Below are 25,854 nucleotides of genomic sequence, written 5' to 3'. Positions count from 1 at the left end.
TCAGAAACCCTCATTTATAAAAGTTTGCTGCAGATGACTTAACTGAAAATAAATGAATAGTTCCTATGTGTATAATACATATTTATCTATTTTACTTATGCCTTTATTCCACCAACTTACAACATCTGAGGTACAATTTGTTACATTACTTTTGTTTTTTGCAGCACAGGCAGGTGAAGTGACTTCCTCAGGGTCACACAGTGGTGTCAGTACCAGGATTTGAACTGACAAGCTCCGGGTTTACTGAAATATTACTGAACAAAGAAAAAAAACGAAAACGGGCAAATACGGCTATGCATACAAATGTCCGTCCGTCCATTATCCAACCTGCTATATCCTAAATACAGGAGCCAATAAGTACATATGTTTATATACAGTATATATATATATATATATGTAAGTTTGTATATGTATATATATGTTTATGTGGATGTGTATATGTGTATATACGTATGTATATGTAGATGTGCATATGTAGATATGTATATATATATGTATATGTATATATGTTTGTGTGTGTCTGTGTGTGTATATTATATATATAAAAGACAGCAACACTCATAACAATGACAACACAATTACATTGACGATCATGTTACGTTATTTTTAAAATGTTTCCTTTTTTTTTTTCATAACCTCTTTAACACACTACTTCTCCGCTGCGAAGCGCGGGTATTTTGCTAGTTTTACATAAAATTAAGTCTATTTTGAAAAGACTGGGTTAACAATGTTTTTATTTTGAATTTATTTGACATTGGTGGTATTATCTATATATATAATTCACTAAGCCGGAAGACAAGATAGCCAACCATGGAAAGAACGCCGGAAGGGGCTCAGATTCACTAAGCCGCCGACAAGTAAGCCGCCCATGGCGCACGCAGGAAGGAACCACACCCACCAACTCTAAGACCATTGGATTACGACGACAACTCGCAGAGCCACGCCCACCAACTCGGACGCATCGACTAGGGAAAAAACGCCGTCCTTTATCTTCGTCTGGGCTACAGTACACATGCACCTCTGAGCCACGTTGACTTTTCGCTTACGACGCACGACCGCGTGCACCATAGCAAACTGTTTTACACGCTACATGCAGCAATTCGTTTCCGCGACAAACATGCATATTCTTAGATGGTCCTGCAGGAACACGGAAAACGTTTCCCGCCCACCAAAGCAGGACCATGTAAAAAGAGGCATGTTTGTCGCGGATGTGAATTGCTGAATGCAGCGTCTAAAACAGTTAATAGGCTGCAACAAAATTATGAAAGTACGGGCGCATTTTTTCACACAAGCTGTGTGTTTATGTGGGTGGGTTGGTGTTAGTTAATTAGTTCCTCGAAGGATTTCAACATTTAATATGCACAAGCGGTAACACTGCAAAAGCAGCCCAAACCAGAAAAGACGGCTGGCAAAAAGTGGCCGACAAATTAAACGTGTGTGCATTGTACTTACTGAAAGCAGTGTTACGGATTTTGCAAATTTTAATTTTTTTCCCTCTGCTTAAAAAAACATTTAAAAAGCGGCGTGATTATGCGGTGTATACTACGCCGCGGCTTGGTATGCAGCGTTTATAACAGTTTGTTTGTCGCGGATAATTTGCCTTTTACTATATAAACACGTGTGCATTGTACTTACTGAAAGCAGCGTTACGGATTTTGCAAATGTTTATCATAAATAATCCACCAAGTCGTCCGACCGTGCAGGTGCATTTTTTCACACAAGCTGTGTGGGTGGGTTGGTGTTAGTTAGTTAATTAGTTCCTCGAAGGATTTCAGCATTTAATCATCATCATATATAATCCACCAAGTCATCCGACCGTGTGATACAAACGACAGAGCACCGCCCAAGAACTCGAACCGCTAGAGACACGCCCACCAACTCTAAGAGCACCAACTCTAATACGCCTGCCCGCCTGACTGTTACCAGCGTTCACCGCAATGTGCTGGAGTGTAAAACCATCACTATATCAGACGCTGTCTATATCTAAGAAGATATATAGATTATTATTCATCCGGCACGCATCCACCCATGCTCTCAAGGCATTCACAGTGCCTGCTCATGTGCTCCAACACAACAACTCGTCACACACAAATCTTGCTTTATTTGACTGAACACGGGAAACCTCACCCTGCCCGGACATGGATAGGATTGACAGATTGATAGCTCTTTCTCGAATTGTTCCCCACGAACGAGGAATACCCACTGAGTGTGGGTCATACGCTCCCTCTGAATACGTCCCTGCCCTGTGTACGCTCCCCACCCCCCTCCTACTACCGTGGTCGGGTGACTTGGTGGATTATATATAGAAAAGCAGCCGAAACCGCAAAGAACAATGAAAGGACAACGTGGCTCAGAGGTGCACAGACGACAGCGACTCAGGTGAGGAGTTGAGGGCAGCAAGTCTTTGATAGGCTGCAACAAAATGATGAAAGAACCGGCGCATTTTTTTCACACAAGCTGGGTGGGTGGGTGTTTGGTAATTAGTTACTCGAAGGATTTCAAGATTTAATATGCACAAGCGGTAACACTGCAAAATAAGCCCAAACCTGAAAAGACGGCTGGCAAAAAGTGGCTGACAAATTAAACGCGTGTGCATTGTACTTACAGAACGCACCGTTGCGGATTTTGCAAATGTTCACTTTTTTCATTCAAAGCACTATCCACACAGGGAGGAACCGGGAAGCGAACCCAAAATCTTTCACAGTCTCCTTACTGTTAACCAGCAACACTACCACTGCGTTACAAGGCAGAAAATGCAGTTAAAGAATGCACCGGGCTCAATTTTATTTTCACTTCTGTTTGGACAACTGTGTCGTTCAGGAAGTGTTCACCCATCAATACATAATTATGCGGCATATGCTACGCCGCAGGTTGGCTAGTTCTTGTATATAAAAAAATGCAGTAATTTAGAAATGTTTTTTCTAACTCTTTTCCAGAATTCATTTTAGTGTTGAATGCTATTCTAGTGAACTTATTATATTTATGCAAGCATTGTCATACAGTTATCTCAAGCCTTCCTGGTCTGTTTTTTGAAACAAAAATGTAATATACTTACCAGGAAACACGTCCTTTTAAATCTGATTAATCCAAGAGCATATAGTTAATGGAAGGTGATTATTAAAGATAAAATTAACTGGCAGAAAGTTTGGTTAACTTCTAAGAATTATCTGCCTTTACTAATGGTTCGTGAAATCCAATATAAAATCAGTCATAAAATTACCCTATAAATTCATACGTAAAATGTTTCTAGATGTGTTATATTTTGTCATTCACATCACTTTTTCTTTTGATTGTCCTGTCTGAAGAAACCAATGGACAGAAATATCTACTTTGATTGCCTAGATTTTTATTTTTATTTTTTTTTTTAAGGAAAATTTTTGAGATCTATTAATTATACCATATTCTGATAAATTTAATATTATTTGGAAAATATTTTATTCCTAATTGTAAATGGATCTGATATAGTCACTTATTTAACCTTTTCATTACTGAATTTTTGGTATAGATGTGCAGTCTCAAGGTAATTTACAGCCACAAAGCTCTTCAGTTGGTTAATACCTTAGGGCTGGCAATAATACTTCACGCTTAGAACGTGTATGTACATGCATGATGGCTGCCACGCATTCCCAGAGTTCACTTCACACGTCCTCTGTGGTTGTTTTCAGAAATTAACACGGAGTGTGCGCAAGTTGCAGTACCAGCAAAAAGTCAGGGGGTGCAGTGTGATCAAGTCAGAATATGACATCAGAGTCTATGTTTACTATCTACATGTAACAGAAAGCTGTTTGCGAATCATACAGGATCGAGGAGCGTGCTTCAATGTTTGATGAATGGTTCGATGTGGTGAAGCAAAATGCCAACATACAAATGCATTCGTAGTGCTTTTATATTCAAGCATCGCATACTCCCTAACATAATGACACAATACATTTAAAAAGTCTCACATACCCTCTTCTGTGCCATCTTTCTTTTTATTTCACCTTCACAACAGCATCAGAATGTACCGCAGCGTATTTGAGCCACAGAGAAAAAAAAATTAAGGACAAAGTGAAAATGTCCGTTATGTGATTAAACTGTAAATTTCGGCTTTAATCTTGAAATCTCCACTTCAATCTCATAGTTTATTTTGTTATTAAAGTAGAATGTCATAAACATCATCTTAAAATCGACCTAGTTGTTAATTACTACATGCTTCTGGGGTTTCCTCCTGAACTGACAGCCGCTGCAATTGCCACACAGAACACATTAAAATTTATGATATTCCAGCTCTCTGCACATTTAGAATCCATTGATTTATACTTGATATCACTTTCATGATGAAATGCTTTAAAGTATGTATATTACATTTTACACATAAAGTAGTTAACTTTATTTAAATAATGAATACTGTTAATAATTGCACATGTAGGAGTCGGCACGGTGGCAGCGCATTTGCACTGCTAACTTGCAGGGTGTTCCCTGCCTGGAGTTTGCATGTTTTCCTGGTGGGTTTCCTTCCAAGGACATGAAGGTTTTGAGATTTGGTGATGCTAAAATGATGCTCGTGTTTGTGGATTTGTATTCACCTTGCGATGAGCTGATGCCCTGTCCAGGGACTGTTTCTGTCTCCCACCCGATGCTTGTTGGAATGGGTGCATCCCCGGATTGACGGAATTATCATTAAACATCCTTTTCAGAGATATTGTGGCAAGGTGTCCTCGGAATTTAATGGATGTTTTAGGAAATTCACAACACAGAGAAGCCAAATGTTTTCTCATCATGATGATATCTCACACTGCCACCTGGTGGAATCTTCCAGATTTATGTAAACTACTTGCACAAGTATATACAGTACAACACTTACGTAGAAGTGGTGTTCACAGGAGCATGCATCGCGTGAAGTATAAACCCAGCCTTACAGTTTGTTACTGCATGATTTCTAGCCTTATGAGAGTATTATTATGGACATCTTTTGTTTCCTTTATTCTTCTTTAATATTTTAACATCTGTAATGTTATATATACAGTAAAACCTCTATTATCTGTCACCTGATTAAACTATCAATCTCCATTAACCGTCAGGGGAGGAAAAAAAAAAATTGTGCATGCCAGCGCCCATTACTGTACTGCTACTGCCGTGCAGTATTCTGCGAGCTTTGCACATTGGTAAAACTTTTCCTTGTGCTACCACGTAGTGTTCTTACATACCTGACACTGTTGTGCTGGGTATCTTCAGTTTTAATCACGCTTCATAACTTTTCTCTTTTGTTGTAATTGATCTACTATACATTGTTATGGCTGATAAACATGTGTGTGGTGTTAAAAATTGTAACAAAAAATTTAAAATTAAACATTTACGAAATGGCGAAAATGTTTCAAGTATTGCTTCCATTTGCATAGTAGGAAGTACAGTGAACGATATAAAGCATGCCGCCAACAAAATTGAAAAATGTGTTGGAAATGGAAACCACTGATGGCAATGTTATTCTTTATTAATGTTAATGTTCTTCTGTATTGTAAATTTTCTTTTTAAAAATTCAGTTATATTATGTTTTGTTAATATATTGTGAAGTACACGCAGCTTGTGATGTGCTGTACAGGTGCAGAAAGGGTGGAATGAATGCTGTAAGTGATGGGACTGGGTGAAGGGTGGACACGCCTCTTAGGAGATGAGTGACGGGAGAAGTTAGGAGAAAAAGGAAGGTACGGCATAAGTAAGTTTTGAGTAGGGAGTTAGAAGACAATAAGCAGACGTGTTTGCGATATAGAGGAAAAAAAAAAAAAAGAATGAAAGGAGATAAACTGAATCGTAGGGAAAGCTTTCTTTCATTGTTTAGGTGGTATGCTCCATAACCCAGATAACAGCATATAAGACAGGGCACCACTTGTTACAGAACAAAGACTCCAAATAAAACATAGAAAACTCCAGTACCTCCGAGTTATATTTGCTTATTACGCTGGTCGTTACAATATTACATGAATTAATTGTGTTAAAATAGTTTTGTAAACAAATATGACTATTTACTAAACTAATCTACTGTACAACATTTTATGTTATCCGTCTTTTCTCTTATCAATCATGGCCTCAGTCCTGAACCCTGATGGATAATCAAGGCGTCACTGTACTTTAAAATATTTTGTATAATATTTTATGGAAAAATTTAGTATGTAATAATAAATAATAATACATTTTATTTATATAGCGCCTTTCCCATGCTCAAGGCACTTACAGAATATAATAAAGAACGGCAGCGTATACAGTATATAGCATTGTACAAACCAGATAAATAAAGAAGATTAAGACATTGAATTCTGAAAAAAAAAAAGAGAAACAGACAACATAATTGATGGTCTAGCACACACACGCAGGTTACATTAGCATCCTGACAGAGAAGTAAACTGAGAGAAGGGTAATAAAGTCAAGTAGAGCTAAAAGCCTTCCTGAACAGATGAGTTTTGAGTTGTTTTTTTTAAAAGAATTCATGGAGTCAGCTGACCGGATTAATTTTGGTAGGTCATTCCAGAGTCTGGGCGCTATACAGCTGAAGGCCCTGTCACCCATGGAGTGTAGATTAGTGAGGGGCACAACAAGATTGCCAGAATCAGAGGACCTTAGTGGGCGGGCAGGCACATAGTGATGGAGAAGGTCACTCATGTAGTTTGGCGCAAGGATATTTAAGGCTTTGTAAGTTATTAGTAGGATTTTATATTCGATTCTGTAAGACACAGGGAGCCAGTGGAGACGGAGCAGGATGGGTGTTATGTGTTCGCTGCTGCTAGTTCAAGTAAGGACTCTTGCAGCTGAGTTTTGAATAAGCTGGAGCTGTGATATAAGATTAGATGGGGCACCTGCCAGTAGGGAATTACAATAATCGATGCGGGATGTGATAAAAGCATGGACAAGTTTCTAAGCGTTAGAAAAGGAGAGGAAGGAGCGAACACAGGATATGTTACGGAGGTGAAAGTAAGAAAGTTCCTTAATGTGATTTATGTGGGCGGAATAAGAGAGGGAGGAATCAAAAATGACACCAAGATTTTTTACAGTAAAGGCAGGTCTGATGAGATCACCGCCAAGATAGACTGGGAAGGAGCTAATTTTATTAAGTTGCATTTTAGTCCCAATTTGCAGGAGTTCAGTTTTATTGCAATTTAATTTTAAAGAGTTCTGCTCCATCCAGGTTTTAATTTCACTAAGGCAGGATGTGAGCTGAGAAAGCTCTGAAGAAGTTCCACTTTTAACATTGAAGTAGAGTTGAGTATCATCTGCATAAAAATGATAACTCAGTCCATAGCTACGGATAATATGGCCAAGGGGAAGCATGTAAATACAGAAAAGCAGAGGACCGAGGACAGAGCCTTGAGGGACTCCTTGTGTGACTGGCGCTGAGCTGGATCTGCTCTTGCCAAGACTAACAAACTCTTGCCTATCAGTCAGATAGGACTTGAACCACTGGAGGGCAGTGCCAGAGATACCCAGCATGTTCTCCATTCTGGACAGTAGGATGTCATGTCTGACAGTGTCAAATGCTGCACTGAGGTCTAACAGAATTAATATGCTGGTTTGTCCAGAGTCTGCTGCCATAAGTAAATCATTGGTTACCTGTAGCAGAGCAGTTTCACAGCTGTGCCGCGCCCTGAAACCAGACTGAAAGGGTTCCATCAAATAAAAAAAATTCAGAATTCCAGTTTCTTGGAAAACGTCAGCTAAGTGAAACTTCTAATGAGGACTAACCATGTACTGGTAATTTAAAAACAAAATGTAGTATATTAAGTTACTTTCTTTGGGAAGACACTAACACAGGGATCATCTTATTCAATTCAGTCATAGTGACTCGGGTTACATTAAACAGATCACCTTCTGTCCTAGAGTAGATTTCATCTGGGCTTCAGATGTGTATTACAGGTGGTATAATAAACATACATGTACATATTCATTTTTGATCACGTCACACAGTACACAAACGAGCTTTTCCCAACTCATGCCTTGATTGATTATCTGGGAGTGAAGTGGAGTTTTAGAGTAGAAATAATAGATTGTTATTTGGAACACACGCATTTCATATGTGTTGCATTTCTACAGTAATCTGTGTAAACACATGGTTAAAACAAACATTTTATATATTCTAGTAGCAAATGACAAAGTGTAGGCATAAACTATATAATGTATGAAGCCTGAAGTCCAAATATCAAAGAAACACTGTCACAAAAGGTACAAAAAAAAGCCACCGCCAAAAAAAGCCGCCTTAGTGTGCGACATTGACACGCATTAGCTATCACTGCTTCCGTGGCGCAAGAGTATCAGTTGCTGACTGGGAATCTTAAGGTCATAAGTTCGATCCTGCACAACTCCCTTTTGAGAAGTGTTCTTATTTTCACTATTTTAGAATAAAAAGATACATTTGATTTCAGTCTGTAACAGCCGGTGTAATTTATGATATTTGTAAAGGTTAGCTTTATTTTTTTTTTTTTAATTCACTTTTCATTGTCTCAGTCGCGTTCAGGATCCTTCCCTACCGCCCCCCACCTGACACTGCTGTTTTCACATAAAGACGCGCTATAGTTCTGCAGTGTACCACGATACATACGACCGCGTGTTTTTCCCCCCCCCAATATTGCCAGTCCCCACGTGTTGCTGTATGCTGTTTCTTTTGTACTCCAGGACATGCAGAGGAAAGCATAGTAAAGAGCAGTAACTTCAGCGCTATATGCAATCATCAGACACTCCCCATCTGATACTGTTGTTTTCACATAAAGACGCGCTAAAGCTGTGCAGTGTACTTATGACTGCATTGTCGTACCAATGCTTGCGAACTGAAGTGTCTGCATGCACTTTTCGTGGCATTATACGTATATTTTTTGAGCATGCCCATGTAGCTCAAACACAGGAACATATGTTGATGTAAAAGTATAACAAAACAAGTGCACTTTTATTCAAAACTATAACCAAAGAAAAAAGAAAGCAAGTTACAGTAGGCGGTTGATATGACAGCTTGCGTGGTGGAATGCTAAGAACTGCTGATTTCCATTCTGTGCTATATAACTTAACATTTGAATCTGATGATTGCATATAGCGCTGTCTTATTCAGTGTGCACAAGAACATGCAGGTGGCCAGTTGCCGAGTGCTACAACGCACATTTTAAAAAAAGAAAGAGACAAATATATGTGACGTTTTGAAGAAATCATTTTATGACGCGAATAGTACCAATCAGAAAACATCGTCGAAGTAATGCAATATTATTTGAAAACGAACAGCGTCAGATCGGGTGTGAAGTTATACTGGCGCTGTTTGAGTCAGATCAGAAGCTGAATAAGCTGAAAAAGCTCCTGTTCTGACTCTAAGTAAAAAAGCATGAATTAATCAACAGAAATAACCGCGATTGACATTTTAAAGATAACGATTTACAGTGCATACCAATTTATAAATTCAATGTCCGTTTGAGGAAAAAAAAAACACTTTTTTCAAAGCTGGGAATCGAACTCACGTCTCTGTGGTACGGTAGGGCAGTTGTGCTCCAAGTCAGCAAACCATAGCGTTAAGTCACAGAAGCTGTTGTATCATCTTTGAACCTTTTGTGAAAGTGTTTATTTGATGTTTGGACTTCAGGCTTCACAGATTCTATAGTTTATGCCTACAGTTTCTGTTTTAGCAATGCGTTTACACAGATTACTGTAGAAACGGAACACGCATGAAATGCATGTATTCCAAATAGCGATCTATTATTTCCATTCTAAAACTCCAGCAGTTCAGTCACTCCCAGATAATCAAACAAGGCATGAGCTGGGAAAACTTAGTGAACGTTCTGCGACGGTGGGGGATGGAATAGCCGGCTGCTCGCTGCTCCTCTTAATTGGCACATTTAGAAGACAAAAGAGAGGTGAGAACGGTTTTAAGGTGGGCCGGATCTACGAGTTTTTTCGTAGACTCTGGTAATTCTAGTGTTAAAGGGGTCCAAAATCTGTACTGGAACCCTTGCCTCTGGTGATTGGATTGAAGCCATTTCCATTTGAAGATACACTGCCTGCTTTGTGGAGGACTTCAATCATCTTAGGATCTTGTTCACAAAAGAGAGAAGAGCAAAACACAAGAATGACATGTGGCTTGGAGAGACTGCAGCTGTATCTGTCCATAATGGTGAAGCAGAAGCCGAGTCTAAAAGACAAAAAGTTGGTTTACCAGTTTATCTACATTCCTGTCCTCCCCTTTTGTCATGACCTGCGGGTAATGACCAAAAGAATGAGATCCTATGTACAAGCAGCAGAAATTGTTTCTTTGCAGGGTAGCTTGGCTGACAAATCATTATAGCACAAGAAGCTCAGCAGTTTGGGGGAGCCTTAGAACAGAGTCACGTCTACTCCAGATCAAGAGGACCATGTTGAGATGGTTTGGGCATGTCAGAAGCATGCACCACAGCCTGTTTCCTCTGAAGCTGCTTCGAGTACATTCTAGTGGATGGGGGACCTGTGGCAGACTCGGGACATGCAGCTCAATTTTGAGCTTCATGGCAAAAGCTGTGAATACTTATGTACATGTGATTTCTCACATGGAATTTAATTCATTTTGGAATAAGGCTGTAACATAACAAAATGTGGGAAAAAAGTGATGCGCTGTGAATACTTTCCGGATGCACTGTAAATTAAGAAACTAAATACCACCAAATCTCAAAAATGCTTTGACTGATTACATTGAAAAATCACAATATGATAGACAAAGAAAAAAAAAAAACAAAAAAAAAAAAAACACATGCACAATGGTCAGCAAGCATGCTGTAAATTTTCAGTGAGAGTGAAACACGTTGTGGTTGTGTGCATAGGTGTTGCTTCACTAGAAGCAAAAAAGGTAATTTATACACGTTCAATAGCTTTAAAACGTATATCATATACTATATAACCCCTGATCAATGTCTCACCATTATATGAATGTAGATGAAAGCCCAAATGGACCATCCAGAACACCCCCAACACCTCTTCGGCTAGATCCAAAGTCTTGTATATGGAAAAGTAGTTATTACATAATACTTCCGATGCATCGGATTCACTGACAGCACTATAACGGAGGCCCATTGCCTTATAAAATTTCCCTAGAGAAGCTGGGTAACGCAGTTAGTATAAAATTTGCAATTTCACCTTTTGATTTTTAAACAATTTTTTTAACCCTTTCTGAAAACATTTTTAATATACTTGGTCATTATGTGGTATTGAGTGTAGATTGGCAAAAATGGTATATTTATCTAGATATACAACACAATTACAGCAACAACAAAGTCTCAATACTTATCCACTCAATACTAATCCACTGTATGGGTATATTTATATATATAAAAAAAAAAAACAAAAAAAAAACACACACACCAAACCCTTTGCACCTTTGCAAAGTGACTTCAAAACATTTCTTTAAAAGAAAGAAACGCACAACAAAAAGTAATGAATTGGTTTCAAAACAAAACTTCTTAGCAGCGACTACAAAGACAACATATTTCTATAGCTATCTGCAGAGGTTTTTCTTTTTCAGCGTTGAATTTTGATCAGACAATTTCCATCAACTTGCACTAATGCTGGTATAAGAACATTGAACAGCACCAAACACTATGGTATTTAGAGCAGACATTTCTTCCATTGTCTCTACAAAATGGAATATTTCAACTCTTACAGTTTTAATACTTCACCTGTCAGCAAGCTCTACTGTAAATAAAAAACAGCGAAATTCAGCATGCCCCTGAATACTTTATTCATCATGCTTTGCCACCCTCGCTCTACTTCAGTAACAAAGGAATTATGACTCCAATATCTAACTAGGTGGTTTTTCTATGGTGAGCAGTAAGTTGGACAATTACACGCAACAACTATCCTACACAGGACAGTTTTTTGTTTATCAAATTAGCCTTTATAGGAGGCAAGGATAATTCCATGTAAGTATAGAAATAATTTTTGGGACTGATTACATGGCTCCTAGAACCCACAGTGTTTTTGATAAGCATGGATAAGATACCGACACAAATACTAAAACCGGATTAGAGAGTGGTACATTCCTAGTCTAGTAATCCAAGGGGAAAAATAACTTCCTTGCATTATAATACACTTGCTGTGGCTTCATGAACTTAAAATTATAAAAATTTTTCTGAACAGCCAACCTAAACAGAAAGAGGTAAAGGAGTTAAATATGTGATTTTACACCTCTGAAAAATAGAATGTCTTCAATGCACCATCCAAGTCAATACAAATCTTAAACATAAAATACAATACAGTCGTAGCCAATTGTTTTGAGAATGACACAAATTTTCACAAAGTTTGCTGCCTCAGTTTTTATGATGGCAATTTACATATACTCCAGAAAGTTATGAAGAGTGATCAGATCAATTGCAATTAATTGCAAAGTCCCACTTTGCCATGAAAATGAAAAGAAGAGCCAACACTGCAAACATTGACTCTTTGCATAAACCTAATGTAATTGTCAATAAAAGCCTGACAAAAAGATCTAAAACCTCTGAAGCAGCAAACTTTGTGAAAACCAATATTTATGTCATTCTCAAAACATCTGGCCATGACTGTACAGTCAACGATACATGGTTTGCCAGGACTGAGCTTATGCTTATAGAAAAAGTTTCCTTGGACTTATTAGAGAGCAATGTGCTAAGAAAAGTTAACAAATGAAAGTCATTACTGAGTAACTTGTTATATAAATATGTATTGTGCGTCTCTGGATAAAAATTCTTCACACAAAGAATTACAATTTTCATAACGGGCACTGTTGCTTATAGAGGTTGGCACATAAAGTTAACAGCTAGCATCTAACTTACTCTTCGTAAGCAGACATATTTCAATTAAGTCATGTCAGAACATTTATTTAAACTGAAAAATTTTTCAAGTTGTTTAAAATTTCCTTATACTTTATAACACACACTCCTAGTTTAAGTCTAGTAAGCTCTTATGCGAACTTTCTCTAATGTTGTTCTGTACTACTTGACACATGGCAATGCACCTATGGCCCCCATGTGCATTGTTTAGATTAAGAACTACCATGTTGTTGTTTCTTTCCTTTCCTTTCTTACTTCTTCTTAAAAACAATGAATGTCAGGCTTTAATTTCCTCAAGGGGTAATTGTAAAAACACTGTAAAACACACTTCATTCAATTCAAGATCATGTGGGTTGAAGTCTATCTCTGCAATACTGGCCATAAAGTGAAATTCCAGAAATTCCAGGTCCCATTCACAATTTAGACTCAGCAGTGAATGTAACCTGCATGCCAAAATACCCATAAAGAAGAAGAAAAAAATGCCTCCCAATTACACAAAGATGCAGAAAAAACAACCTGGCATGTGATTCTAACACAGGATGCTGCATCTGCAAAGCCTCAAGGTTAACCACTACACGTCCATGCTGCCACCATCAGGTACAGTATATAACTGTACATAACATTTCTAATTAAAAAATAAATTTTCACCTTTACAAAGCTAATTTTTTTCACCGAACAAAATATTTTGCATTTCATTTTGTAAGAATTTTAGTCACTATAGGGCATCCCATTGTCAATCTGGCAAAAATGTGTATGTAATTTTCAAAATTTGGACTATAAATATGTAGATTACAAATGCAAACAGAGTGGTATTAATTAAAAATAAATACATTGTCTTACCTAAGAATATCATGTAAATAGGCTGGTTGTCGATAAAACTGATTAGGAATATCCTGAAAGTGAGGAAAACAAGGGTCACGAGTTGTTAACAGTATAAAGCATGGACCAGCACTCGGTGGAACACTAGTCCACAGAGCACACTTATGCTTACACACATACTTGCTCACACTAAGCCAATATAGAATTACACATCAGACAAACATGCAAGTCACTGAAATGCAGTAAGATTCTGCACATTCCATACAAATGAAAAAATAGTGTCCAAAAGCTTTTATCAACTTTCATGCCTTTCTGTTAAGGCAATAAAACCTAAAAAAAACTGAAAATGTAATATTTACACTCACTTCCACAAGAATTACTTTCTTGGTCTTATCGTTGGTTTCTCCAGACAGCTGCAGTTTGTTGTATCTGTTTGCTCGTAATAGGAACTCTTGAAACATACGAGTCTGAGACTCACTGCTAAAACCACCAGATATGGATTCTTGAAGAAAAACAATTGTGGCAGGTTAGTTTTAAACACAGAAACCATGTCTCTGCTCATTTCCCTTCTCAAATCGTATTCCATTTTGATTTACTGTTTTACACTGAAGACTGGAGTTAAAAACAAACTTTAACCTTGCTAGTTTGTATCATGCTGACTCAAGATGCTGCAGCATAATTTAGATCAAATTGTTAGGTGAAATTTACTTTTTGGGTGAACATTTTTATAGCATTGACAAATAACATCAGCTAATTGAAAGATTGCAATTCGATGACTAAAACAAAACACATGTTTATTTTACTACCTTTATGACTATTCTCCCGATTAGTTTAACACTAGAATTACCAAAGCTTACAAAAAAAAAAAAAATGGCCCACCTTAAATCTGCTTGCACTTCTCTGTCAGCCTCTTTTGTCTTGTAAATGTGTCGATAAGCCCAAGCAGCCTGCTATACCATCCCCCCACCGCTGTAGAAACTGAAAAAAACCTCTCCCAACTGAAGCCTTGTTCATCAGGGAGTCAGGTACCTCGAGCTGTATAGGCTAAAAAATTAGCGACTCTCCACGCTAGTGTTTAGATCTGGACTGTGTATGTGCCCCAAAAAAAAGTCTAACTGCATTCTCGTACCATTGCTCACGTACTAAAGTGTCACCAGGCATTTTTTGTGGCATTACACATATAATTTGTGAGCATGCCCTTGTCGATCAAACAGAGGAAGCTCTGCAGTCTACATGTGACTTTACGCTGTAGGAAAACAATAAATCAAGGTAGATAACATTCAATTTGGCTTTTATATAAGTAACATATAAATACTTCTTATGTAAAGACCATCACAAAACATAAATCACAAACAGGAGTTTGCACAATACATTGGCGAGCTCTGTAAGCCGTGCTGTCTCTCTGAAGGACAGGTGTGGGGCAGACTGATTGGCAGGATGACGCCAGACTTAGTCCTGCATCGAAACGGTGCCATCTTTTGCCTTTACGCCTGGTGCAGCTGCATTGTTCTTATATGTGAGTGGACGTTTCTTGCGGGGATGGCTTCAGTTGTTTTTCTCCAATCCAAGTTCACCTCTATTATAGCTCGTCTTTATTTGAAAACAGCAGTGTTCGATCCGGGTGAGCGTGAATGCGACTGAGAGAATAAAACTGAATTAAAAAAAATGCTAACCTTTACAAGTACCATACATTTACACCGGCTGTTAAAAACATACATTTGATTTGAGTCTGTACTGTATAATAATAGTAACAATAAGAGCAGCTCACTACTCAAAACGTTTATTTAGGGACATGTTAAGACCTGAACCCGGTACCTTCTGAATAGGAGTCAGCTGCTCTTACGACTGTACTACCAAAGAAGTCAAGATAACAAGCCACACTAACCTGATTTCTTTTTCTTCGGTTATAGTCTTGGGGGGAAAAAAAAGCGTACTTGTTCTGTTATATTTGCACCTTTTGTGAAAGTGCTTATTTGATATTTGGACTTCAGTCTTCACACATTACACACTTCATGTCAAATTTTTGTCATCAGTACTAAAACATGGAAAAAGTGTCTTTTAGGCGTGTGTTCAACATTTCTTTCATCCTACACTTACATAGAGAGTAGATCTTTGTAGACACGGAACACACAAGAAATGCATGTGTCCCAAATAATGATATATTTTTTTTAGCCTATACAGCTCGAGGTACCCGACTCCCTGATAAATAAGGCTTCAGTTGGGAGAGGTTTTTGCAGTTTCTACAACGGTGAGGGAGATGGTATAGCAGGCTGCTTGGGTTTATCAACACATTTACAAGACAAGAGGCTGACGGAGAGGTGCAAGCGGATTTAAGGTGGGACGGATTTACGAGTTTTTTCGTAAGCTTTGGTAATTCTAGTGTTAAGCATTTATTCACTTTCCTGAACTTGCTCAGCTTTCTTCCTGGGGGGAAGGGGGTTGGGTTTGATAAAGAAGCTGATGTCTATTACATCAGCATGGCACACTCACAGAAAACATTTTCTTGGTCAGTAATCTAATTAACACTAGGCCAATTCAGTAAGCAACTAAGCAAACACGAACACAGCAGGAATTATCAATTTAATTTTATTTAATATGAAAACACATATAGGAATAAAAGAAGCACCCACAAGAAAACTAATTCTGAAAGATAGGAGTAAAGATGCAAAATAAATATTACGTTTCAGGTTCTCTCACACAATACACACTTGATTCCTTTCATTATGTGGTCTAATATTTGAAACAGTTTGCAATAGTAGATCTGGTGCAAAATAAATTCAAATCCTAAAACCTAAATTAAGAAGAATAATACATGGTCAATCTTAAAGCACAAACCTAAGAGGAAACCTAGCATTACTAATTTAACACTAGAATTACCAGAGCCTACGAAAAAACTCGTATATCCGGCCCACCTTAAATCGCTTCTTAAATCCGTTCACACCTCTCCGCCAGCATCCTTTGTCCTCTAAATGTGCTGATAAAAGACAAGCTGCCAGCAGCCGGCTATTCCATCCCCCCATCGACTTAGAACGTGCGCAAAGTTTTCCCAGCTCATGCCTTGATTGATTATCTGGGAGTGAAGTGGAGTTTTACACTGGAAATAATAGATCGTTATTTGGAACACACGCATTTAATGCGTGTTCCATTTCTACAGTAATCTGTGTAAACACATTGTTAAAACAGAAACTTTTTCATATTTTAGTAATAAATGTTACAAAATGTAGGCATAAACTATAGAATGTACAAGTACAGACGCAAACGAAGTGCATGTGTGTACTGTATAATATTAACAAAAAGAGCAGCTTACTACTGAAAACGGCAAATACAGGAGTGAGTAGGGATGGAACCGGACACTCTTGATTACACTTCGTTTGCGTCTGTACTTTTGCTGTTACTTAGAGAGTCAGATGGGGTAAGGGGTGATGTTAGAGCATGTGAGCTTATTCAGTGCAGCAGGAACAACGCACATGTTGATCTTTTTTTTCTTTCAGTACATGTGCCTTCCCTGTTTATTTGTATATCTCTGCCTGTCTGTCTCTCTATTACGCAGTGCTCTGTCTGTCTGTGTGTTTTGGATCTTAAAAATAACAGTTTTAGGGACAGTTGTTCATGTTAATTGCAGTCTCAATTGTTAAAAAATATTTTAAAAGGAGCATCCCATATGAAAATATAACGATCTCATTAACTGACAGTGCATACCAATTTATAAATTTTATGTCCGTTTGAGGTTAAAAAGAAAAAAAAAAAAAAAGCAAACCTTTATCCCCAGCGGGGAATCGAACTCAGGTCTGTGAGGCACGGCAAAGCAGCTGTGCTCTAAGAAACAAAACTCAGCGCGCTATGCCACAGAAACTGTTGTATCCTCCTTGAAGTTTTTGTGAAAGTGTTTATTTGATCTTTGGAACTCGGGCTTTACACATTCTATAGTTTATGCCTACATTTTGTAACATTTATTACTAAAATATGAAAAAGTTTCTGTTTTAACAATGTGTTTACACAGATTACTGTAGAAACGGAACACGCATGAAATGCGTGTGTTCCAAATAACGATCTATTATTTCCAGTGTAAAACTCCACTTCACTCCCAGATAATCAATCAAGGCATGAGCTGGGAAAACTTCGCACACGTTCTCAGTCGGTGGGGGGGATGGAATAGCCGGCTGCTGGCAGCTTGTCTTTTATCAGCACATTTAGAGGACAAAGGATGCTGGAGGAGAGGTGTGAACGGATTTAAGAAGCGATTTAAGGTGGGCCAGATCTACGAGTTTTTTCGTAGGCTCTGGTAATTCTAGTGTTAAATGTATAGTACTACTGTAACCAACACCACCTAAGTATGAAAAAGATTCAAGAGGCAGAGCACAACCAATAAACGTTACTTTTTGATTGTCCTACAATTAGTATGTGAACAACAGTCCTAGTATATGAAAAAGAATCGCAAATGTTATTTTAGCTGTCCGCACATAAAACTACCACAGCTCTTGCCTGGTTTATAGCGTTCTGGTACCTTTTGAACTTTAAAAGTATTTTGCCCCGAAACTAATATTGGCAAAATACTTAAATGGAGCTTAAATCCATACCAAAACCAATAGTCTAAAGGCAGGATCAGAAATGCTAAGTGTGTATAGAGAGCTGCTGTCCTGGAGCAGTGATCCCCATATTAAAAATATAAAAACAATAAAATAAATAAATAAAAAACGCTGCGTAATGCTTACCACAATCAAAAATGGAATTCAAGTTATCTTTTTTAAATTCTGATGACAGGGGGTTTGACCATTCTTGAATCTCAATGCCTAGTTCTTGTGAAAGGACATATATGGTGGCAGTCTTTCCACAACCAGAAGGCCCAGTCATCAACAATATTGACCCACCCTAAAATGGAAGAAAAACAAAACAAAAAGGGTAGTTTTATGCACAAACACCGGTACGTCCTAGAAACTGTATAGTGAGTAACAATACCTTGTTAATTTGTTTTTGCTCGGTATGAACTTTCAACCAAGCTTCAACTTCCTCAATTTTCTTTTTATGAACTCCCAGTTCAGCCTGTAAAAACAAGCAAATGACATATAAACTGAGCACACAAATTTATACCACATACACAAGCCCAAAACACCGTTTTCAGGATAACATTTTTTTCAGAAAATGTACACAAACAACACACACACACACACTTGTTTATCTATTCTTTTCTTTTCCCAAACAAACCCTAAACACAATGAAATTGATAATGACGTTTCAAAAGCCATCCTATATGTTTAAATATATTTAAGATTGAAATCTAAATTCTTATACAGTATTAAAAAGCTGTTTAAAAAGATTGGTTAAAAATATAGGTTATACTCTCATTTAACACTCTACTACACAACATCAAAATAAACAATCATAAAAGTCATGCACTGAAAACAAAGCAGGAACTAAAAAGGGACATGTAATTAGTTTCTCTTTACTGCCCTTAGGCTGGTTTAAAAATCGCAACTTCATCCAGAAATATGCCTGAGATAGTCAAAAATAAGTATGTACCTCAACGGATATGGAACGGCGTCCTGCCCATGTTTGTTTCTTGACGTGTGCTTAATGAAGCCTAGAAAAAGCATAGCAATATGCGACCCTGATCTGAACAAACCATTAAATTGACTTACTGTTGCAGTTAAAAAAGACCAATATATGTTACTAAAGAAAAATATTCATAACATACAATTTGATCTGTTTTTATTGAATACAAGTTTCAAACACCAGCGTAGAATTTGATTTTACTTATGCTAAACCTGGTGACTGTGTTAGAATAGCATGAAAACAAACCGTTACATTCAAATTAGATTTCAAAAGCCATTTTACATACATCAGTTTTTTTGGTAGCTGCACTGTGCAATCGTCTTGCAAACATGAATAAATGCAACTCATGCAATTTTATATATTTTGCCTTCAAGCACCATATAATAAACATTAAACACATCTGTGCTTAAGTGTAACAGATATGAGTAAAACATAAAATAGAACAAGTTAGAGAAAGCTTAAAATTATTTATTAATATAGCACCCATTGCTAAATTTCTTTCAGCTCTGAAAGACAGCTACAGTTAAACCCCTACTCAAGAAAAATAATCTCGACTCCTCTGCTTTTGAAAATTTTAGACCTCTCTCTAAATTGCCTTTCTTAAGTAAAATTCTAGAGAAGACAGTCACTATGCAGCTAAATGACCACCTCAATAAACATGCTATTCTTGAGAAATTTCAGTCGGGTTTCAGAACAAATCACAGTACAGAAACTGCACTCGTTAAAGTAGTAAATGACTTGCGAGTAAATGCAGACAGAGGCCGTTTATCTGTTCTGATCCTCTTAGATCCGAGTGCCGCATTTGATACCATTGATCACAATATTCTTAGAAATCGCCTTAGTCCGTAGGTGGACCTCTCTGGCAGTGTCGTAAATTGGTTTGAATCCTACCTGGCAGGTAGAAAATTCTTTGTTAGTTGTGGTAATTATACTTCAATGACACATGATATTCTACAGGTGCTGGTCATAAAATTAGAATATCATGACAAAGTTGATTTATTTCAGTAATTCCATTCAAAAAGTGAAACTTGTATATTAGATTCATTTATTACACACAGACTGATGCATTTCAAATGTTTATTTCTTTTAATGTTGATGATTACAACTGACAACTAATGAAAGTCCCAAATTCAGTATCTCGGAAAATTAGTATATCAATTAAGACCAATGCAAAAAAAGGATTTTTAGAAATGTTGGCCAACTGAAAGTTATGAACAAGAAAAGTATGAGCATGTACAGCACTCAATATTTAGTTGGGGCTCCTTTGGCCTGGATTACTGCAGCAATGCGGCATGGCATTGAGTCAATCAGTCTATGGCACTGCTCAGGTGTTATGAGAGCCCATGTTGCTCTGATAGTGGCCTTCAGCTCTTCTGAATTGTTGGGTCTGGCGTATTGCATCTTCCTCTTCACAATACCCCATAGATTTTCTATGGGGTTAAGGTCAGGCGAGTTTGCTGGCCAATCAAGAACAGGGATACCATGGTCCTTAAACCAGGTACTTTTAGCTTTGGCACTGTGTGCAGGTGCCAGGTCCTGTTGGAAAATGAAATCTGCTTCTCCATAAAGTTCGTCAGCAGCATGAAGCATGAAGTGCTCTAAAACTTCCTGGTAGATGGCTGTGTTGACCTTGGACCTCAGAAAACACAATGAACCAACACCAGCAGATGACATGGCACCCCAAACCATCACCGACTGTGGAAACTTTACACTGGACCTCACACAACGTGGATTCTGTGCCTTTCCTCTCTTCCTCCAGACTCTGGGACATTGATTTCCAAAGGAAATGCAAAATTTACTTTCATCAGAGAATATAACTTTGGACCACTCAGCAGCAGTCCAGTCCTTTTTGTCTTTAGCCCAGGCAAGACGCTTCTGACGCTGTCTCTTGTTCAAGAGTGGCTTGACACAAGGAATGCGACAGCTGAAACCCATGTCTTGCATACGTCTGTGCGTGGTGGTTCTTGAAGCACTGACTCCAGCTGCAGTCCACTCTTTGTGAATCTCCCCCACATTTTTGAATGGGTTTTGTTTCACAATCCTCTCCAGGGTGCGGTTATCCCTATTGCTTGTACACTTTTTTCTACCACATCTTGTCCTTCCCTTCACCTCACTATTAATGTGCTTGGACACAGAGCTCTGTGAACAGCCAAGATCTTTAGCAATGACCTTTTGTGTCTTGCCCTCCTTGTGCAAGGTGTCAATGGTCGTCTTTTGGACAACTGTCAAGTCAGCAGTCTTCCCCATGATTGTGTAGCCTACAGAACAAGACTGAGAGACCATTTAAAAGGCTTTTGCAGGTGTTTTGAGTTAATTAGCTGATTAGAGTGTGGCACCAGATGTCTTCAATATTGAACCTTTTCACAATATTCTAATTTTCCGAGATACTGAATTTGGGACTTTCATTAGTTGTCAGTTATAATCATCAACATTAAAAGAAATAAACATTTGAAATACATCAGTCTGTGTGTAATGAATGGATCTAATATACAAGTTTCACTTTTTGAATGGAATTACTGAAATAAATCAACTTTGTCATGATATTCTAATTTTATGACCAGCACCTGTATATGGTGTTCCACAAGGCTCTATCCTGGGTCCGCTGCTCTTTTCGATTTACATGCTTCCATTAGGTCACATTATCTCGGGACATAACGTGAGCTACCACAGCTATGCTGATGACATGCAACTGTACTTATCAACAGCACCTGATGACCCCAACTCTGTTGATTCACTGACACAATGTCTTACTTGTGTTTCTGAATGGATGAGTAGTAATTTTCTCAAAGAGAAAACTGAAATTTTAGTGATTGTCAATAATGGATATAATGTGGTTATTAGAAAGAAACTTGATGCATTAGGATTAAAAGTCAAGACGGAGGTAAAGAATTTAGGGGTAACTGTTGACAGTGACCTGAATTTTAAATCACATATTAAATCAGATCACTAGGACAGCATTTTCTCACTTAAGAAATACAGTAGACCCCCACAAAATCGCGGTTCAGGGTTCGCGGACTCAGTCGTTCGCGGATTTTTCCTTAGAACCTAACTATTAATTGTTAGCGGAAAGCGCAAATATTCTCCACAATTTTTTATGGCAATACTGTGCTGTAGAGAGAACAGGAAGCAATCGCTGAGGGAAATGCAGTTTGGGATGGTGAAAGTAGCCAATCCAAGAGCGTTATTTATTTCTCCTTGCTGCTGATTGACTGCTGCCCTGTGGCGCGTCTCCAGCCGAGTGACTTCGTGTTTTCCATTTTGTTATTGTACTCATTTTGTTATTCTTAAATGCGCAAGATGTCGCCGAAACGCCCTGCATCTTCCAAGGCTTTTGGCACTGAGCCTAAGCACCAGAAGAAGTTTAAAACACTCCAGGAGAAAGTTGAACTACTGAATTTGCTCCGGGAACTAAAAGGTTATGCTGCAGTAGTGCACCACTATGGCATTAATGAACGCACCACATGCTACATAAAGAAGAACAAAGCAGAGATCTGGAGTACCCTATCTAAGTTTCTGTGATAGTGCCAAAAAGGTAACGACCGTAAGGAATAAAAATATCATCAGGATAGAATCTGCCTTGGCATTGTGGATCACCGACTGCAGGAAGAAGAGCATCCCCTTGGACGGTAACATCATCCGTGAGAAAGCACGGAAATTGTACCAGCAGTTCGCTACAGGAGACAATGTAGCAACTTCCCATCACAATGTTCCTGAGACATATAAAGAAAAGCCAGCACGAAACTCCACCAGAAGAAGACCCGTCCAAAGATAGGACTCCTCCTGAAGTGCCTGAAGAAGAGGCGCCACCCAAGGAGTTTTAAATCCTCTGCATCGTACTGCACAGCTACTTCATCATCATCAATATCATTCATCATTGGTGAGTACCGGTACATTTTACTGTATTTTAATTAAATGAAATCATCATGTATTTACTCTACTTATAACAAAGAAAACGACAGCGCATACCAAAAAAAACGCGCTTGCATGAATTATAGTGCGTATAGCGGTAACATCGGTATTTTACATTCTAGCACCGCGGGAGACATAGCAGTACAGTACTGTACAGTATACGGGTTTACCTTTACATTGTTTTTAGGTAATGTATTAATGTATTAAGCTGAGTTTGCAACAAAATTAAAAAGTGCTTTGAGGGCATACTGTATTTAGGGTTTAAACTATAAAAATATGCATTTAAAAGGCATTTTTTAACCATATCCAAAAGTTGCGGTTTTTCACTATTCGCAGGTGCTCTAGAAATGCAACCCCCACAAATTTTGGGGGTGTACTGTATAGCAAAAGTTCGACCCCTTGTATCATTGAAAGATGCTGAGACATTAGTTCACACTTATTTTCAGTCAACTAGATTACTGTAACGCACTCCTCTCAGGACTACCCAAAAAAGATATAAATCGATTGCAACTAGTGCAGAATGCAGCTGCTAGAATCTTAACTAGGAAAAGAAAATCCGAGCACATTTCTCCAGTTTTGATGTCACTACATTGGTTACCTGTGTCATTCAGAATTGACTTTAAAATACTGCTTATGGTTTTATGTACCTAAAATCTGGAATAGCTTGCCAATAGGAATAATATGGCTAATACAGTGTAGCACTATAAAACACTGCTGAAAACATTACTTTAACATGGCTTTCTCATAGCTTCATTTAAGTTTATTCCTGACGCTCTGTATATTCATTATTATTCATGGTGGCTCCAAAATCCATACTAATACCTATTCTCTCTTCTGTTCTTTTTCCGGTTTTCTATGGTGGCAATCTGCGCCACCACCACCTAATCAAAGCACCGTGATGTCCCTACATTGATGGATTAAAGACCAGAAGTCCAAGTGACCGTCGTCGTCATCAAGTCCTTCCATGAGAACCCTGAATACAATGAGGACTGATTGATGTCATTTATGTTAGGTAGAATGCCTAGAGGGGGCTGGGCGGTCTCATGGCCTGGAACCCCTGTAGATTTTATTTATTCTCCAGCCGTCTGGAGTTTTTTTTGTTTTTTCTGTCCTCCCTGGCCATCGGACCTTACTTTTATTCTATGTTAATTAGTGTTCTCTTATTTTAAATTCGTCTTTTTTTCCCTCATTCTTCATCATGTAAAGCACTTTGAGCTACATTATTTGTATGAAAATGTGCTATATAATTAAATGTTTTTGTTGAAGAAATTTACATTTTTGATGCATTTTCTGTTCTTTTTTGAAAGTAAGGCAATAATATGGCTGATGCAGTCAAAGTTAGCTACAGTACTTTTTTGAGCAGTATCAGTTATGGAGGAGCTTAAAACTACCATGAAGAGGCAGGAAGTACATCTTAATATTGATCAAAAAATGAGTTGCTAATTGGAGTGTTATATTGCATTATTAGCCAAAGTAAATGTAAAACAAGACAGAACAAACAGAAGTCAGCTTAAAATAAGTCAACTTGCACAAAGAAATGTGACACTATTTATACTTACCTGTGTTTTTGGTTTATATTTTTCCACCCATGGTTCATCTTCATGGCAGTCAAAGTACTCCTTTGTACAAGAAAAATGATGCTCTCTGGAACAAGACCTCTTTCCTAGTCGTTTTTTAGATTCCAAAAATTTAGAAGAGCAGTCCAAGTACTTTGGATCTCCAGAGTTAGTTCTCTTGTTGGATTTTATAGATGGTAAACTGCCACATGTGAATAAGTCATCAAAGGATGGCTGCACCCAGTTGGTCAACTTAAAAAAAAAAAAAAAAAAAGGATAAATATATAGATATTAGTCTTAAGTTTGCCAGTGAACATCTGGACCTGTACATTTGCCTTATTGAGCAGAGGTACCTTGCAGGTGCTGCAAAATTTCAATCCATTACAGAATAGTGCGTTACTAATGGTGTCCTTGGTGACTGTGGTCCTAACTACCTTCAGATCATTAACAAGCTCCTTCCGTGTAGTTTTGGGCTGATCCATCACCTTTCTCATGAACATCCTCACCCTAGGAGGCAAGATCTTTCATGGAGCTCCAGATCTAAGGTGATTGATGGTCATGTTATATTTCTTCTATTTCCAAATAATCGCACCAACAGTTGCCACCCTCTCACTAAAGCTTCTTGCTAATGGTCTTGTAGCCCATTCTGGCCTTGTGCAGGTCTACAATCTTGTCCCTGGCATCCTCTGGCAGCTCTTTGATCTTGCCCATGGTGGTGGAGAAGTTGTAATGGAAGAAACTGATTCTGTGGACAGGTGTGCTTTATACACATAATGATTTGAGATTAGAAGAATCTGTAATTGATTGACTGATTGATTGATTGTAATCGCCAATCTGTGGGAGCCAAAATTCTGGCAGGGTTGTAGGGGAGTAAATACTTATTTATCTCAATGATATGCAAATCAATTTATAACTTTTATGTAATGTGTTTTTTTCTCTGGATTTTTGGTTGATATTCGGTCTCTCTCTCTCCATTAAAATGAAACAACCGTAAACAGAGTAGGGATCTCCAACCTCCAAAAGTGAGCTACTTTTACAAAATGAAAATGGCCGAGAACTATTAATGTTTTCTAACGTTCATTCTCATAGCTTATTTCAACCAAAACAAACTGAATAAGCTTGTTTTGCATGAACATTTACAAAATGTTGGTGTCCACAACTCACATTTTCCATTAAAACATCACAATAAAATATTTAGTGCACCTGCAAGTGCATTTTGTATGTTTGCATGTATTTTCTAGTGTATCGCA

General features: G+C 38.0%; 1 protein-coding gene across 2 annotated transcripts in view; it reads right to left on the bottom strand.

The window, feature by feature from the left end:
* rad17 (RAD17 checkpoint clamp loader component) overlaps nt 1-25,854 on the bottom strand; it is a 139,931-nt gene that overhangs the window by 99,385 nt on the left and 14,692 nt on the right. For both annotated transcript variants that reach the window (XM_051930084.1, XM_051930083.1), the window contains exons 3-7: nt 24,608-24,856; nt 18,546-18,629; nt 18,302-18,458; nt 13,955-14,091; nt 13,611-13,663 (exon numbers count right to left, since the gene is read on the bottom strand). In XM_051930084.1, coding sequence (XP_051786044.1) covers nt 13,611-13,663; nt 13,955-14,091; nt 18,302-18,458; nt 18,546-18,629; nt 24,608-24,856 — 680 coding nt within the window. The remainder of the gene's footprint in view (nt 1-13,610; nt 13,664-13,954; nt 14,092-18,301; nt 18,459-18,545; nt 18,630-24,607; nt 24,857-25,854) is intronic.

This window comes from Erpetoichthys calabaricus, chromosome 7 (genome assembly GCF_900747795.2).
Source record: "Erpetoichthys calabaricus chromosome 7, fErpCal1.3, whole genome shotgun sequence".
Classification (NCBI taxonomy): domain Eukaryota; kingdom Metazoa; phylum Chordata; class Cladistia; order Polypteriformes; family Polypteridae; genus Erpetoichthys; species Erpetoichthys calabaricus.
Note: the sequence above shows the minus strand (reverse complement) of the source record. Positions and strands in the feature narration are given on the sequence as shown.